Below are 16,216 nucleotides of genomic sequence, written 5' to 3'. Positions count from 1 at the left end.
ACAAAGAGTTCTCCCGCTTCGGAACCATCACCAGCGCGAAGGTGATGATGACGGAGGAAGGACGCAGCAAGGGATTCGGCTTCGTGTGCTTCTCCTCCCCCGAGGCGGCCACCAAGGCCGTGACCGAGATGAACGGCCGCATCGTGGCCAACAAGCCCCTGTACGTGGCCCTGGCCCAGCGCAAGGAGGAGCGGCAGGCTCTCAGAACCAACCAGAACATGGCACAGAGGATGGCCAGCGTCTGCGCCGTTCCCAACCCAGACTTCCTACCTAACTTACCCTACCAGGTTGCTCCCCCACCTGGACTCTTCATGGCTTCTGCCATTCCACAGACCCAGGACTGTGGAACCGCCCAATACTCCTCAGCTCAGCTGAGACCCACTCATCGCTTGGCTACCTTCGAACCTGAGGCGAAACCTCAGCACTTCCAGAACACGCCCGACGACACCACCACGTCTCCATGGGCTACCGGGCCTCAGACCTTCGAGGCTATGAAGGCCACACCCTCCCAGGTGCCCCGTAGGATGACGTCTCAGCACATAGGTCAGTTTATTTAGTGAAGCAACCCTGCGCATAGCAGGGTTCCCACGGGTCCTTGAAATCCTTGAAAGTTGTTTGTGAATTTGAGAAAAAGAAATCAAGGTCTTAAAAGTTTTGGGAAAATAGACATGGGTCATTGAATGTGCTTGAATTCCCCCCCCCCCCCCCTCTCTCTCTCTCTCTAAAAAAATTATGTTTTACTCAGCTCGTCAACTACTTCTGTCTCAAACTATGCCGTGTTGAGTCCTTGAATTTGAGGGAATCGAGTCTTGAAAGTCCTTGAAAGGTGCTTGAATGGGATGTTTCAGAAGGTGTGGGGACCCCTGACATAGAGACAAGAGCACTATCCAAACATTTGCCATAAATATCCCTTTGGTTATGCTTATCTTCCCCTCTCAGCTACCCAGGCCTTGAGAAAGCACCCTGCCGTTGCAGATGGTGATCCAGCTATGGCACGGCTGCACGCTGTGCCCCAGAACAAGTCCACAGCTGGTGTACACCACCGCCAGCAGCACACGGCTCCCCAGCCACAGGTCCCCGTGCAGCAGCCTGCTGTCCATGTCCAGGACCAGGAGACACTGACTGCCTCCATATTGGCCATGATGGCTACAGTTCCCCATGAGGACCAGAAGCAGATGATAGGTGAGTCTATTTGTTTGTTTCTATGCCAGCAGCACACGGCTCCCCAGCCACAGGTCCCCGTGCAGCAGCCTGCTGTCCATGTCCATGTCCAGGACCAGGAGACACTGATTGCCTCCATACTGGCCATGATGGCTACAGTTCCCCATGAGGACCAGAAGCAGATGATAGGTGAGTCTATTTGTTTGTTTCTATGGATACCCATTAGCTGTTACAGTTACTGTAGAATTTCTACCTCCTGAAATGATGGCTAGGACTGGTGTTATCAAGCGAAAGGTTATTTATATACAAATCTGCTGACATGCACTTGTGATCACTTTCAATTCAATAAAACAAGCTGTTAGATATTCACTTTCATATTCTGGACGGTACAATTCGCATTTCTCAAAAACAACAAACTGTCAACTTCTGTGAGACGTCTTGTTGCAAGGCATTCTGGAACCTGCAGTTCTGAAACCCATTCTTTAACTAATACAACAGAAATGTACTTCTTTTTTTTTAACTACCTTAACGATAAATAATAACTCTTTTAACTGTCAATCAATCATGTAACATATTAATCAATCTCTTTTAACTGTCAATCGATCAGGTAACCTTTAAAGTTACAACAGTTACTGTTACTGATATTTACTCCCCCCTCCCTCCAGGTGAGCGTCTCTTCCCATCCATCCTCAGCATGCACCCCAGCATCGCCCCCGAGGTCACGAGCATGCTGCTGGAGATGGACAACCGTGATCTGCTGCGCCTGCTGGCGTCTCCTGAGGCGCTGCGCTACCAGGTGGATGAAGCGGTCGCTGCGCTGGAGGCCCACTGGGCTGAGGAGGCTGCACAGAAAATTGGCCACTTCCCAGAGTTCCAAGCGGCCCAGAAGAGAGGAGAGCGCCAGGCTGTCCTGAAGAGACAGTTTGAGCAACTGAACCAGGGCCACAGGACCACATACCAGGTGTGTGTTTATGAAGAAAATAATGTGACAGCTGCTGGTGAAAAGTAGTCAAAGCAACCAGTAGGCATTTTTCTACTAAACTAAATTTTCTACTAAACTATTTTTCTATGTACTACTAAACTACAGATTGTACGCTTTCGAATGATGTGTCATACAATCCACAATCCAGAGAAAAAGCTGTTTAAAGACTTGGTTGTTTTTCACACCTTCACACAGCCAGCTAATGGGCGGTAACAATAGCTGGTTAACCCCACCCCCAACCACTCCCCCTCTAGCTGTCAGCTGTCAATATCTGTCAGTGTTAGTCACTGGGTCAGATAGCTACAGCTAACATTATTATGTGTATAAGAAAAATAAGTTGATAGTCTTGGTAAACATTCTTGATGTATTTGAGCAATTCAAAACATCTCACTAAACATGCTCTCTCTCTACCAGCAGGGTGTCAACCTGTACGTGAAGAACTTGCACGACCGCTTGGACGACGACCGACTGCACAAAGAGTTCTCCCGCTTCGGAACCATCACCAGCGCGAAGGTGATGATGACGGAGGAAGGACGCAGCAAAGGCTTCGGCTTCGTGCGCTTCTCCTCCCCCGAGGCGGCCACCAAGGCCGTGACCGAGATGAACGGCCGCATCGTGGCCAACAAGCCCCTGTACGTGGCCCTGGCCCAGCGCAAGGAGGAGCGGCAGGCTCTCAGAACCAACCAGAACATGGCACAGAGGATGGCCAGCGTCTGCGCCATTCCCAACCCAGACTTCCTACCTAACTTACCCTACCAGGTTGCTCCCCCACCTGGACTCTTCATGGCTTCTGCCATTCCACAGACCCAGGACTGTGGAACCGCCCAATACTCCTCAGCTCAGCTGAGACCCACTCATCGCTTGGCTACCTTCGAAGCTATGACACGGCTGCACGCTGTGCCCCAGAACAAGTCCACAGCTGGTGGACACCACCGCCAGCAGCACACGGCTCCCCAGCCACAGGTCCCCGTGCAGCAGCCTGCTGTCCATGTCCATGTCCAGGACCAGGAGACACTGATTGCCTCCATACTGGCCATGATGGCTACAGTTCCCCATGAGGACCAGAAGCAGATGATAGGCGAGTCTATTTGTTTGTTTCTATGGATACCCATTAGCTGTTACAGTTACTGTAGAATTTCTACCTCCTGAAATGATGGCTAGGACTGGTGTTATCAAGCGAAAGGTTCTTTATATACAAATCTGCTGACATGCACTTGTGATCACTTTCAATTCAATAAAACAAGCTGTTAGATATTCACTTTCATATTCTGGACGGTACAATTAACATTTCTCAAAAACAACAAACTGTCAACTTCTGTGAGACGTCTTGCTGCAAGGCATTCTGGAACCTGCAGTTCTGAAACCCATTCTTTAACTAATACAACAGAAATGTACTTCTTTTTTTTTAACTACCTTAACGATAAATAATAACTCTTTTAACTGTCAATCAATCATGTAACATATTAATCAATCTCTTTTAACTGTCAATCGATCAGGTAACCTTTAAAGTTACAACAGTTACTGTTACTGATATTTACTCCCCCCTCCCTCCAGGTGAGCGTCTCTTCCCATCCATCCTCAGCATGCACCCCAGCATCGCCCCCAAGGTCACGGGCATGCTGCTGGAGATGGACAACCGTGATCTGCTGCGCCTGCTGGCGTCTCCTGAGGCGCTGCGCTACCAGGTGGATGAAGCGGTCGCTACGCTGGAGGCCCACTGGGCTGAGGAGGCTGTACAGAAAATTGGCCACTTCCCAGAGTTCCAAGCGGCTAACGCATAAAAAAGGAGACCCGGACTATGAAACAATACCGATTCACCGATGAAATAAAATGTTAGCATTGAAAAAAAAACTATTGTTTATCGTTAATCGCGATAAAAACACCCGCGATAACTTTATCGTGGAGAATTTTAATTAGTTGAATAATCGTCATAATCGTTTTTTTTTTTGTTTGTTTTTTTTGGGTGAATTATTATTTTTAAATGACTGGACTTTTTAAATAGGCACTACCTTTTATAAACACTGCTTTGTCTGTCTGTTTTTATTGTATGTATTAATGTATGTGACCTATGCGTGTTTTTTGGGGGGGGGTTAATATTTCACAGTGTTTCACAGAGACATGTACACAACAGGACATAACAACAACAACTAGTATCCGTGGGGGAGGTTATTGTCCCATTAATAGTAGAAAACTAGTTTTGCACTTTGTTATGCAGTACATTGTCCATAAACAGAAAATGTTTAAAAACAAAACAAAAACAAAAAAACAGGGGGGGGAGGAGGCCATGTCACATATCAGAAATAAACAGAAAAGAAAATGACACAACAAATGCCATAATATATGGGGGGATCACCCCCATCGGAGACAGCATCCATGTCTTACAGTCCTAAACACAGTGGCAGCACAACACCAGCACAGTAAATAATATTGTGACCCATACATTGTAGATCTGTTACACATTAGTCTTGTGTACTTTCTTGAGTGTAATCCACCAAACCTTTCATTACAATGGCAGCCAGTCTGGTACCAATATAATCTAAGAACGGAGACCAAATCTTATAGAATGTCTTTATCTTACACTTAGACCTATATGTCAGATATTCCATAGGAATCATATCAAAAATTACCTTGTGCCATCCAGCTATTGTAGGCGGTTTGCAGTCTATCCATTTCAGCAATATATTTTTCCTTGCACAAAAAGTGAGGATACACAGAAGTCTTTTGGAATGCATACTTTTAAGTTGTTTGTCTGGCAACCCAAACAATAGACACATGGGGTCCTTATCCAATGTAACATCTAGAATTAGATGAATTTTATCCACTATACCTTTCCAGTAATCATCTATATATCTACAAGTCCAAACACAATGAACAAAGCTCCCAACCTCGGTAATACACTTTGTACACATTTCCGATTTGTTATGATCCATTTTATGTCTAAGTTGGGGAGTAATCTGCAAACGTTGTAGTAGTCTAAATTGCGTTTCCTTCGTCCTATTACAGATTGAGATGTCGTTTGCCGATTGCCATATTAGTGACCAAGTTGCTTCATCAGTATTAATGTTCAGGTCATTATTCCAGTCTTTGGGCGTAAATGCAGGTTTGCCTTTATCATATTTCGAAAGTGCTCTATACCCAAGCCCCAGAATGCCTCTCGTCTTTCCAGCAGAGACTATCTCCTCCAGCGGAGAGGGTTGGTGACAGAGGCCAGTGTCTTTTTGGCTATTTAAAAAACTTCGTATCTGAAGGTATCTGAAAAACTCATTTCGTGGTAGGTCATATTTCTTACATAATTGGTCAAATGAAAGTAGTATTTCCGTATCATATAAATGTCCGATAGTAACCATCCCTTTGCTGTCCCACCGCTTGAAACCCCTATCCGTGGCACCAGGGGAGAAGTCTATGTTGCCCCAAACTGGCGAGAGGGAGGATGTCATAATCGTATGTTATAAATAAATAGTAAAATAATTGAGATTTCTCACATTTGCACTTTAACCTATCTTGAAGCTTTCAAGTCTCTAAGCCACAAGGCTAGCACTCAGTTTGATGACAGAAAAGTGTCAGTGTTCAAGTTTTGTTTGACAGTATTTTTTTCCTTTATTTATGCAGTGATACCTTATAATTTATCATTACCTTATTTAAGATTTTATTAAAGATTTTTATTTTTGTCAAGCTGTTTTTAAAATGATGTTAATGTTATTAACATGATTCAATACAAATACAACAAAATCTAAGTTAAAGTGATTACAGTGTGTTTTATTGGCATTCTAAAAAAAAGTTTTTTTTTTTTTTTTTTTTTTTTAAATTCTCGCGATAATATCGTGGATCGCGATTATATTGCCCACGATAATCGTGACATGACATTTTCTAATCGTCCCACCCCTAAAATGGACTGCACTTATATAGCGCCTTTTTTGCTGCTCCAAAGCGCTTTACAACGGCCTCTCATTCACCCGTTCACACACACATTCACACACCAAGGCGCCGGCCGGCCCGCTCACTGGGAGCAATTTTGGGGTTCAGTGTCTTGCCCAAGGACACTTCGACATGTGGCCAGCCGGGGCTCGAACCGCCGATCTTTTCAGAGGGTGTGGCTGTGGGACTTCTGGGTATCAGTATCTAGTGAGTGTGGAACGTACTTGTTGCCGTTGAGGTTCTGGTTGAACCTGGGCGTGTACGTCTCCTCTTGTTCCTCGGCCTCTGCGTCGTCTTCCACAGGGAAGCCGTACTGAGGCTCAAAGTAGGGGTTGTCGTACTCTCGCTTCTTATTGGTCGAGTCCCCCGGGGCGGAGTCTGGGGGGGGTCTGGAGAAGGGCGGGGCTCCTAGGCCCGGGACAGGGTTCTGTAACGCTGCGCCGGCCGAGGCCTCCATCTCCGCCGGCTCCGCCTGCTCCTGCAGAGACAGAACAATCATACAACAGTTAGTTCCAGGGTTCCTACAAGTTTCAACAAGTCAAATTTAACACCTTTTTAGACCTTTTTTAAACCTATTCGCGACACCATATGATAGCTTTTTGTCATCCTCGAGGTGATGAGATTAGGGATTTCACTGCCATACAGACAAAAAAGGAAGCGAATTGGCTTTTTCTTTTGTTCCAGCTTGATTCATTTCCACGTAAATAGATGTGGTCGGACTGATTTCCTTGCAGGATCAAATTTTTAAGACCTAGCACCTAATTTTTAGACCAAATAACTGAAACTTGTGTGTTCCATATGACCTGTGTGTTCCATATGACCCGAGTGTTCCATATGACCTGTGTGTTCCATAGGAGCTGTGTGTTCCATATAAGCACACTCACATGGTTGACCCCCTGGATGATGGTGCTGGGGCTGGAGCTGGCGGTGGTGGAGGAGCTGGAGCGGAGCGCCGGTCCGTCCGGGGGGTCAGAGGGGCCGTCCACCCCCCCGCCCTCAGGCACGCGCCCCTCCGGACCCTCGCCGCCCTTGAACTCCTGGAAGTCCTGGAACTCCACCTCGCTGGCGTCTCCCAGGGCAGCGTGGGTAGGGGGGTCCAGGTCTGAGAGAGGCAGGAAGAGGCAGGTAACAGGGATTTACAGCAAGAAAGGGAGTAGAATGTACTAGAATGTACCTTATTAGCTTGCATCCAGTCCTGAATAACCACATGACATAAAAGCAAATTGTTCAATTAAAGTACTTGTACTGTACAGTGGTAAATGAGTCCACAACCCCCTTCCTCTCATGGTAAATTTATTTTCTACAACAGCCACCACATAATATAAAAAATAAACACACAGTTGTAACATTAAATTCATGGATTTACAATCATTAATCGTTTCAGAATACATATATCCTTCCGCCACAGAATACAATCCCATAAACAAGATCGACCATTGCATTGTAGGTCAGCACAGGTGTTCTTAATAAGATTGATCGGGAGGCGCATTGATACTGGAAATGCGGTCTGACCTGAAGGTTGTTGGGGTATTTAACACTGTTGCTAGCCAATCAGAATCCAGTATCCAAACACACACTGTTGTAGAAGTATACTTACTTAGCGTGTCTCCCTGGATGTCACACTTGATCATCTCACTCACGAGGTCTCCCAGCGAGGAGTAGGAGGAGCTGGAGTCATCGTACGCCTCACTGTCGCTGCCGCTGAGGCCAAAGAGAAGAAGAAAAGAGAGAGAGGCTGATTACCTGAAGACATTTTAGTTCAAGTACTCAACGAACCAAGAGAGGGCTCTTCAAAGAGGCTACAAACACGGTTGACTGATGTACTCAGACCTTCTACCTGTCGTCTGTGGGGTCAGAGTGGTTGGGAGGGGGGAGGGGGTGGTCTACCTGTCGTCTGTGGGGTCAGAGTGGTTGGGAGGGGGGAGGGGGTGGTCTACCTGTCGTCTGTGGGGTCAGAGGTCAGAGTGGTGGTCTACCTGTCGTCCGTGGGGTCAGAGTCGTTGGCCTCGTCCTCCAGCGGTCCAGCCACGGCCTCGGCCAGCGTTGAGGAGCCGTCGTAGACGCGGTAGAACACCGGCTGCAGCTGGTGGGCGTACCACTTGGGCTTGTCCCCGATCAGGGAGGGGTCGTACACGTCTGTGACACACGGGAGAAACATTCAGCGACAGACAGACAGACAGATGGACACCTCCCAAACAGACACCTCCCAAAACAAAACCTTCTGAAACATCAAATTCAAGCACCTTTCAAGGACTTTCAAGACTCAATTCCCTCAAATTCAAGGACCCAACACTCTCCTCCGGGGGATCGAACCGGCAACCTTTCCGATTACTAGCCGGCCTCTCTAACCTTCCCAGTAAACAAAGAGTCCAAAATACGTCCTCAGGGAAGCCGGAATGTGGGTTCAGATGACGTCTTTCTAGGACGTCCAGATGACGTCTTTCTAGGACGATCTGGACATCCTAGAATGACGTCATCTGAATCCACATTCCGGCTTCTCTTTTGGACTCTTTGTTTACTGGGTTCTAGGCTACCTGGCGCCCCCTAAACAAACTGCCCCCTAAACAAACTGCTCCCTAAACAAACTGCCCCCTAAACAAACTGCCCCCTAAACAAACTGCCCCCTAAACAAACTGCCCCCTAAACAAACTGCTCCCTAACCTAAACTCTTGGGCATAGAGACACGTCCCTGAGTTTCCGAGTCTTACTGTTGTGGATCCTCTGGAAGGCCAGGTTGGTGGGGTTGAGGGCCCACTCCCCGTAGTACTCCACGGCCTGGGTGTGGGAGAGCTTCTCGGCGAAGGCGGAGCGGCGGGGGCGCGAGGCCAGGAAGGAGGTGGCCTGGAAGGCGACCACGGGCCGGGGGAAGAGGCGCAGGGTGCGCGTGTGCATCTGGAACCCCTGGAGCACGTTGGGGGAGTTGAAGAACCTCACCATGGCAACCCTGTCCCAGAGAGACGAAATGGTAAATGGCAAATGGACTGCACTTATATAGCGCCTTTTTTGCTGTTCCAAAGCGATTTACAACGGCCTCTCACACATTCATGCAAGGCGCTGGCCCACTCACTGGGAGCAAGTCAGGATATTTTATTATTATTATTATTATTATTATTATTATTATTATTATTAAGGTTATCCAAAGCCACTTGCAGTATAGCGAGTGCATACATTTTTGGTACAGGGTTCCTTCCCACACCTTCTGAAACATCAACTTCAAGCACCTTTCAAGGACTTTCAAGGACTTTCAAGACTCAATTCCCTCAAATTCAAGGACCCGACACGGCATAGTTTGAGACAGATCTAGATGAGGATTTATATAATAGGAACTATCCGCTCACAGAAAACAATTAAAAAGAGAGGCTTGAATGTGTGAACACTAGATGGTCTCTAGCCTTCTCTACCACAGCGAGAGAGAGAAAGAGAGAGAGAGAGAGAGAGATGGGAATTCAAGCACTTTCAATGACTCATGTCTATTTTCAAAAACGTTTAAGACCTTGATTTTCTCAACTTGACAAACTTTCAAGGATTTCAAGGACCCATGGGAACCCTGTTTATTATTATTATTATTATTATTATTATTATTATTATTATTATTATTATTATTATTATTTAGGTTATCCAAAGACACTTACAGTATAGTGAGTGCATACATTTTCGGTCAATAGAGTCCCACAGGAATGGAACCCACACCTTTAAAGAGCAGCTAGTGCCATTAGTCTACCACCTGAACGCAGGACATCCTTCTCACACACAGCCATAACATTCCCTTTGGTTCAGAGAACGGAGGGAGGGGGTTCCCAGCGAGCCGTACCTGGTGGCGACGTCCACAGAGTCCACGTCGTTGCCGTAGATGAGGGGGTTGAACTCGGTGGAGGAGGGGGAGGCCTTGTCCCGGCTGGGGGGGAGGAGGAGAGGCAACTCCTGGCCCTCCTGGAACTTCTCCAGGTTCAGTATGGGCTGGGTGTTGAGACTCATGCTGGCCAAGGCCTGGAGGTAGCAGGTAGAAAGGGGCGAGGCAGAGGGTTATATCCGACTGCTAGAGGCACTGGGGAGACAGGGGGCTCAGCGCCCCCCCATGAGGAAGCACCCTCACCTCAGGCATCAGCTGAAGGGAACGAACGGTCTCGCTAAGAGACGGGTGGAATCGCCTGGGGTTCTAACAGTGCGGTAGATTCTAATTCTAACAGTACGGTAGATTCTAATTCTAAAGGGTCTGAAATGGAGACCATCTCTACCAGATTGAGGTATGCTATTGGTTGATTAATTAAGTTGAGATGAGAGTAGGAGGAGTAGGATCAAATAGTATGTTAGCATTACCTCAGATTTCGGTATTATCGTTAACTAATTAACTCGTTTGCGTTAAGTGATGGAAGAAGGAACTGAACGTGCTGATGCCTGAGATGAGAGCGCCGTTTTGTTTTTTTGTCGAGGTTTCAGGAAGGAAGGTGCAAAGGGGAAGGGAGGAGTTTCACGAGACATGTTTTGTTTGTTCACAGCACTCTGGGGGTTGCGGCAGACTCTCATTCCGCACTGGGTGGTCGGCTTCGGACGCACCTGCTAATGTGTGGCATCGACGGAGCCTTATCTGTATCACTGGGTTCGCTGACAAGAACACTTCACTTCATGACAAGATAGATGCGCACACATTCCGTCATGCTCGGGTGTGGGTGAGCAGTGAGCACTGAAGCGGTGGTGGGGGGGGGTCTGTCAAAAATGACCTGTCACCAGATCTCTCTCTCTCTATGCCTACGGTAATAATAATAAATAATAATAATACATTACACTTATATAGCGCTTTTCTAGACACTCAAAGACACTTTGTTGAAGTATGTTGAACCATCTCAGCAGCCGCGTATGAGACTTGAGAAGACTGAAATCATATTAATAATAACCGCAAGCAAAACTATTATGAAATAATAAAATAATAAAATAATAATAACCACAAGCAAAAAAAAAAAAATATAATAATAATAATATTATTAATAATAACCACAAGCAAAAAATAAAAATAAATAAATAATAATAATAATAATAAAAACGGTTTTGCGAGGCAGAATATCCATGCGGGACCATGACACCATTCCACAGACGGAGAAATTAGGAACCTTATTGTCAGAGTTGAAGATCTGCTTTTGTGTGATCACGGTCAACCTAACCAGACACTGGGGAGGGAGGGAGGGGGGGGTGGGGGGACAAGAGAGATGCCAGGTGGATCACATGAAAGGCAGGCCTGACCAATCGCTGGCTGAGCAGGATTGGAACCCACGCATGACAAACAGGGTTAAGATAGAGACTATGCCCAATTACCTCTAAATGGCTTTCATCCCTAATCTCCTGTCAACCAGGCTTGTTACACTAGGAGGGACGGGAGGAGAGTCCAGAGACACATTGGTGGGAAACACATCAAAAGTGGTTCGTGTGGTTTTGGCTTGGCAGGGCTGTGAGGGAGGGAGGGAGGGAGGGAGGGAGGGAGGGAGGGAGGGAGGGAGGGAGGGAGGGAGGGAGGGAGGGAGGGAGGGAGGGAGGGTGTGAGTGAGTGAGTGAGTCAGTGAGTGAGTGAGTGAGTGAGTGAGTGAGTGAGTGTCATTTGTTCATGTATTCCTGCAACACAGGGAACAACGAAATCACAGAATGTGCCTTTCATTAGCCGATCAGTAGGCTAGGGTGAAAGGTCACCATGATACTTTCACATCTAAATTTCCCTAAGCCAAGCCATAAATGAAGACAGGAGAAAAGGAGAGAGCGCCATTTTGGAGAATTGGGACATAGCCAGAGAACATTGGGCGAGACAGTACACAAAGAAAGAAGGATAGAGACACAGATGGAGTGGTGCGAGAGAGGGAGAGAGAGATAGTGACAGATACAACACATTGACAGAACAAACAATGAAATAGACAGTGAGACAGACAGTGAGACAGACAGAGAGACAGACAGAGAGACAGACAGAGAGACAGACAGTGAGACAGACAGAGAGAGAGACAGACAGAGACACGAAAACATGACAACAGTAATGCACTGTCAGGGTTCCCACAACGTCTGAAACATCAAATTCAATCACCTTTCAAGGACTTTCAAGACTCAATTCCCTCAAATTCAAGGACCCAACACGGCATAGTTTGAGACAGAACTAGATGAGAATTTATATAATAGGAACTATCCGCTCAGACAGACAACAATTAAAAAGAGAGGCTTGAATGTGTGAACACTAGATGGTCTCTTGCCTTCTCTACCACAGCACAGCAAAACTATATTATATATATTTTGAAATATGTGTAAAGTTAAGCAATACAGAGACTTATTTACTAGTTGATGAGCTAAGGAAAGTTTCAATGACCCATGTCTATTTTCAAAAACTTTTAAGACCTTGATTTTTTTCCCCGCAAATTCACAAACTTTCAAGGATTTCAAGGACCCGTGGGAACCCTGGTAACTGTAGATTAGTACAACAAAATGTCTTTTTTGGCTCTAGGCACAGGGGTCAACCATAGTCAGCGCCCCCCCCCTGGAGCAATTAGGGATTAAGTGCCTTGCTCAAGGGCACACGGGCAGTGGTAGGCACCTTATTTTCAAGGACCCGTGGGAACCCTGGGCACTGCACCCAACACAGGCCAGTCACTAAAGGACTAAAGGAGAAGTCAGTGAAGGAGAGCACTAGTGGTTCAGATGATGGAGTGACGATGACACACCTGACACACAGGTAAAGGAGCAGATCTCTTGACAATAATGAAAAAGAAAAACTTTAAGAAACGGCAGTACATCCCCCCTGAATGTTCCCGTTCCCTCTGCAAGGTTGCGGAGGTCGTTGCTTAACCTTCCCTGGGTAGATTCCCTCCTCATAGACAACTCGGTCCTGTATTTGAAACCTCAAATTTCCTCTTATGAAAACTTACCGTGACAAATATCTATTCAATAATCTGTCATTGGGGGAAAAACGTGTTTGCTATCAGAACAGAATTGGTCTTAGTGGTCGATGAGGAAGAAATTCAACAATTCTGCAGTGCAATTCTATTTTAGATACAGATTTCTTCTTTTAATCTAATCTTATCATTCACAGTTCTATTCATCAGTTTATTGTAATAAAACGTTGCCTTATCTTTACAGACAGACAGACAGACAGACAGACAGACAGACAGACAGACAGAAAGACAGCCAGCCAGCCAGCCAGCTAGCCAGACACACACACACACACACACACACACACACACACACACACACACTTGTCTAACACACAAAAACACACTCACACAAAAGTATATCACACAAGGTCTGCCCTGGTTCTGATTCCGGGCATATCATGAGGACAATAAACCCATGATATGCTGCTGGGGTTTGATATGCTGGGGTTTATATGATATGCTGGGGTTATAACATCATGATATGCTGGGGATTCAACATCATGATATGCTGGGGTTTATATGACATGCTGGGGTTTAAACATCACACCATATGACTTGTGTTTTAAATTAAGAGTTTGAGTAGAAACATACAAAAACAACCTCTGAATAATGACTTATGACAAATTAATATGTACCGTATGTGTGTTATGGTAGTTTCATGAATAATGCTGCTATGATGTTCAAATGTGACACGGTGAATGATGGTGACCAGATTAAAAAGGATGATGATGTTCTTGCGATAGCGGTTGATACCTTGATAACAGGCCGCTGGTTACCTAAACAACAGGTCACTGGTTACCTAGACAACAGGTCACCAGTTCCTCAAAATGTCCTATGGTCCTACTATTCAAGGCTAAAAGGTGTTTACACTCTATTCATACAACGCCCAACACAGGCCCCAACACACTCTCCAACAGACCAGTGTTGAGGCGGTGTGCGCTGCCCGTCAGTGTTCGTTGGGGTTTGTTTGTTTTTTGGTCCGATTCAACATTTGTTCAATTGGTGTCAGCGGTGTGTTTGACAAACGTTTTTAACAGGGTTCCGACAAGTTTCAACAAGTAAAATGTAAGACCTTTTTAGACCTTTTTTTTCCAGCTTCATTAATTTCGGCGTAAATAGATGTGGTCGGACTGATTTCCTTGCAGGATCTAATTTCTAAGACCGAATAACTGAAACGTGAGGCAATTTAGGCCTTACAAATCGGATCGCTGGATTTTTAGACTTTAAGGCTTTTTTAAGACCAGTGTGGGAACCCTGTTTAAGACAAAGAAGCTTCCATGAATCAGAACCAGATTGTATATCACGTTATTTAAGGTTCCGGGTGAAGGATTGGGTTAGTTCTACTGCTACAGTCATTACTACGGTCCTGGGGTGAAGACCTAGTATCTGCTGTTACCTCCATGAGCTAGCGCATGCACAGAAAAGAGGAAAAGAAAAAAGAAAACACACACTCGTTTCCGTTAGTTCACATTGCAATACTTAATTCAAAATGCTCTCTCACACACACACACCCCCCGCCCCACACACACACACACACACACAATGCACAGTACATACCGTACCACACTAAAGGGTGTGCTTGGCCCTACTCAAAACCTCTCTTCACAAATATGTTATGTTTTGTTCATATTCATACCGTGTACTCATACTGAACACCAGTAATAAAGCAGGGCCTGAGGTAAACAAAAATAAAATATATAATAAAAATGTATGTACATCATATCGGCAGTCCTTACATCTGCATGCTTACAATGCTATTATCCTAGTCATTTTCTAGTACGCTAACTAGCATAATATGGAGATTTACTGGACAACGGATAGTGTGGATCGGGACGGGGAGCGTTTACCTGTTTCAGGTGTTTCTTGAGTTCTGTGGATTCTGGCTCAGGGAGAGGGGGGAGGTGCTCTGCATTGGTGGGTGCTATAAGCTGGAAAGACAAGATAGACAATTTTACACACACACACACACACACACACACACACACGCACGGATACATACAGTATCTCAACACTTACTAACGGCATTAACGATCCCCTTGTAACAGAGAAGCTGGGATGTGGGTGGGTGTGCCACACTGACACACTCACACTGACGTGGGAGGACTAGCATGTTTGTGGGAGGACTAGCATGTTTGTGGGAGGACTGGCATGTTTGAATTCAGCCCTGAGAGTTCTGCACAGGTGTTCAACACAGGACGACCTGCAGGTCTTTGACTCCTCCGAAATGAGGAGATGGCTGCCGCCTCTCTTAGGGGCCCCTGTAGCCCTGTGAAAACCACATCTCAGGAGGGTCCCACTGACCTCAAACGGAGCACCAGAACACTACAGTGTCTCTAGGTACTGACCCGGTTACAGAACACTACAGTGACTCTAGGTACTGACCCGGTTACAGTCCAGGTCCACCAGCCACACGTCGTCTGGCATTCTGAAGTCGGTTTTGTAGAGGAAGAAGCTGGCGGGAACGCCGATGATGTAGGGAGTGGGCGCCAGGAGGAGCTGCAGAGGAGAGAGAGAGAGGAAGAGAGAGAGGAGGAAGAGAGAGAGGAGAGAGAGAGGAGAGAGAGAGAGGAGGAAGAGAGAGAGGAGAGAGAGAGAGAGAGGAAGAGAGAGAGGACAGAGAGAGGAGCCACAATCTCATCACTCCACACACACCGTTCAACCAAAACTGCTGTACTGACTTTTCCCAAAAATGTACTAACTGAGGGGATAGTCTCCGCTGCTTAAAAACTAAGAACAAATAACATTTAAACGAAATGTGTAACGGACGAAAACAGAATGTTAAAGTGACAGTTGTACATTCTTTAGTTAGCCCTTCTAATATTGCGGAGTACAAAATGCCAATACTTCTGAAACAGCACTTAAACCAGTGATGTTGTTGGTGCTTGCTGTAGGCTTACCTGTTCAGCGGAGGCCATGCAGGTGGGCAGTAGGGGGATGACGGGGAACATGTACTCCAGAGGGTAGATCATGGCCACGAACGCCATCACACTCATGGACAGGGCGTTGTAATCCCGCGACTGAAGCACCACCTGGGAAAGCACGTGCCATACAGACATAAAAAAGGAAGCAAATTGGCATTTTTTTGGGTTCTAGCTTGATTAATTTCCACGTAAATAGATGTGGTCGGACTGATTTCCTCTCAGGATCTAATTTTTAAGACCTAGCATCTAATTTTTAGACCGAATAACTGAAATGTAAGACCTTTTTAGGCCTTATAGATCTGATTACTGGATTTTAGCCTTTAAGGCTTTTTAAGACCAGC

General features: G+C 46.1%; 1 protein-coding gene across 1 annotated transcript in view; it reads right to left on the bottom strand.

Moving 5' to 3' along the window:
* The window catches only part of madd (MAP-kinase activating death domain), a 52,970-nt gene that overhangs the window by 32,417 nt on the left and 4,337 nt on the right, over positions 1-16,216 (bottom strand). Inside the window, exons 3-12 of the mRNA XM_080544968.1 lie at positions 15,852-15,983; positions 15,337-15,450; positions 14,802-14,882; positions 11,164-11,220; positions 9,870-10,045; positions 8,767-9,002; positions 8,035-8,194; positions 7,656-7,759; positions 6,943-7,160; positions 6,283-6,536 (exon numbers count right to left, since the gene is read on the bottom strand). Coding sequence (XP_080401094.1) covers positions 6,283-6,536; positions 6,943-7,160; positions 7,656-7,759; positions 8,035-8,194; positions 8,767-9,002; positions 9,870-10,045; positions 11,164-11,220; positions 14,802-14,882; positions 15,337-15,450; positions 15,852-15,983 — 1,532 coding nt within the window. The remainder of the gene's footprint in view (positions 1-6,282; positions 6,537-6,942; positions 7,161-7,655; positions 7,760-8,034; positions 8,195-8,766; positions 9,003-9,869; positions 10,046-11,163; positions 11,221-14,801; positions 14,883-15,336; positions 15,451-15,851; positions 15,984-16,216) is intronic.

This window comes from Nansenia antarctica, assembly GCF_963989245.1.
Source record: "Nansenia antarctica genome assembly, chromosome: 14".
Lineage (NCBI taxonomy): Eukaryota > Metazoa > Chordata > Actinopteri > Argentiniformes > Microstomatidae > Nansenia > Nansenia antarctica.
The sequence above is the reverse complement of the archived record's forward strand: the minus strand, read 5'-3'. Positions and strand labels throughout refer to the sequence as shown.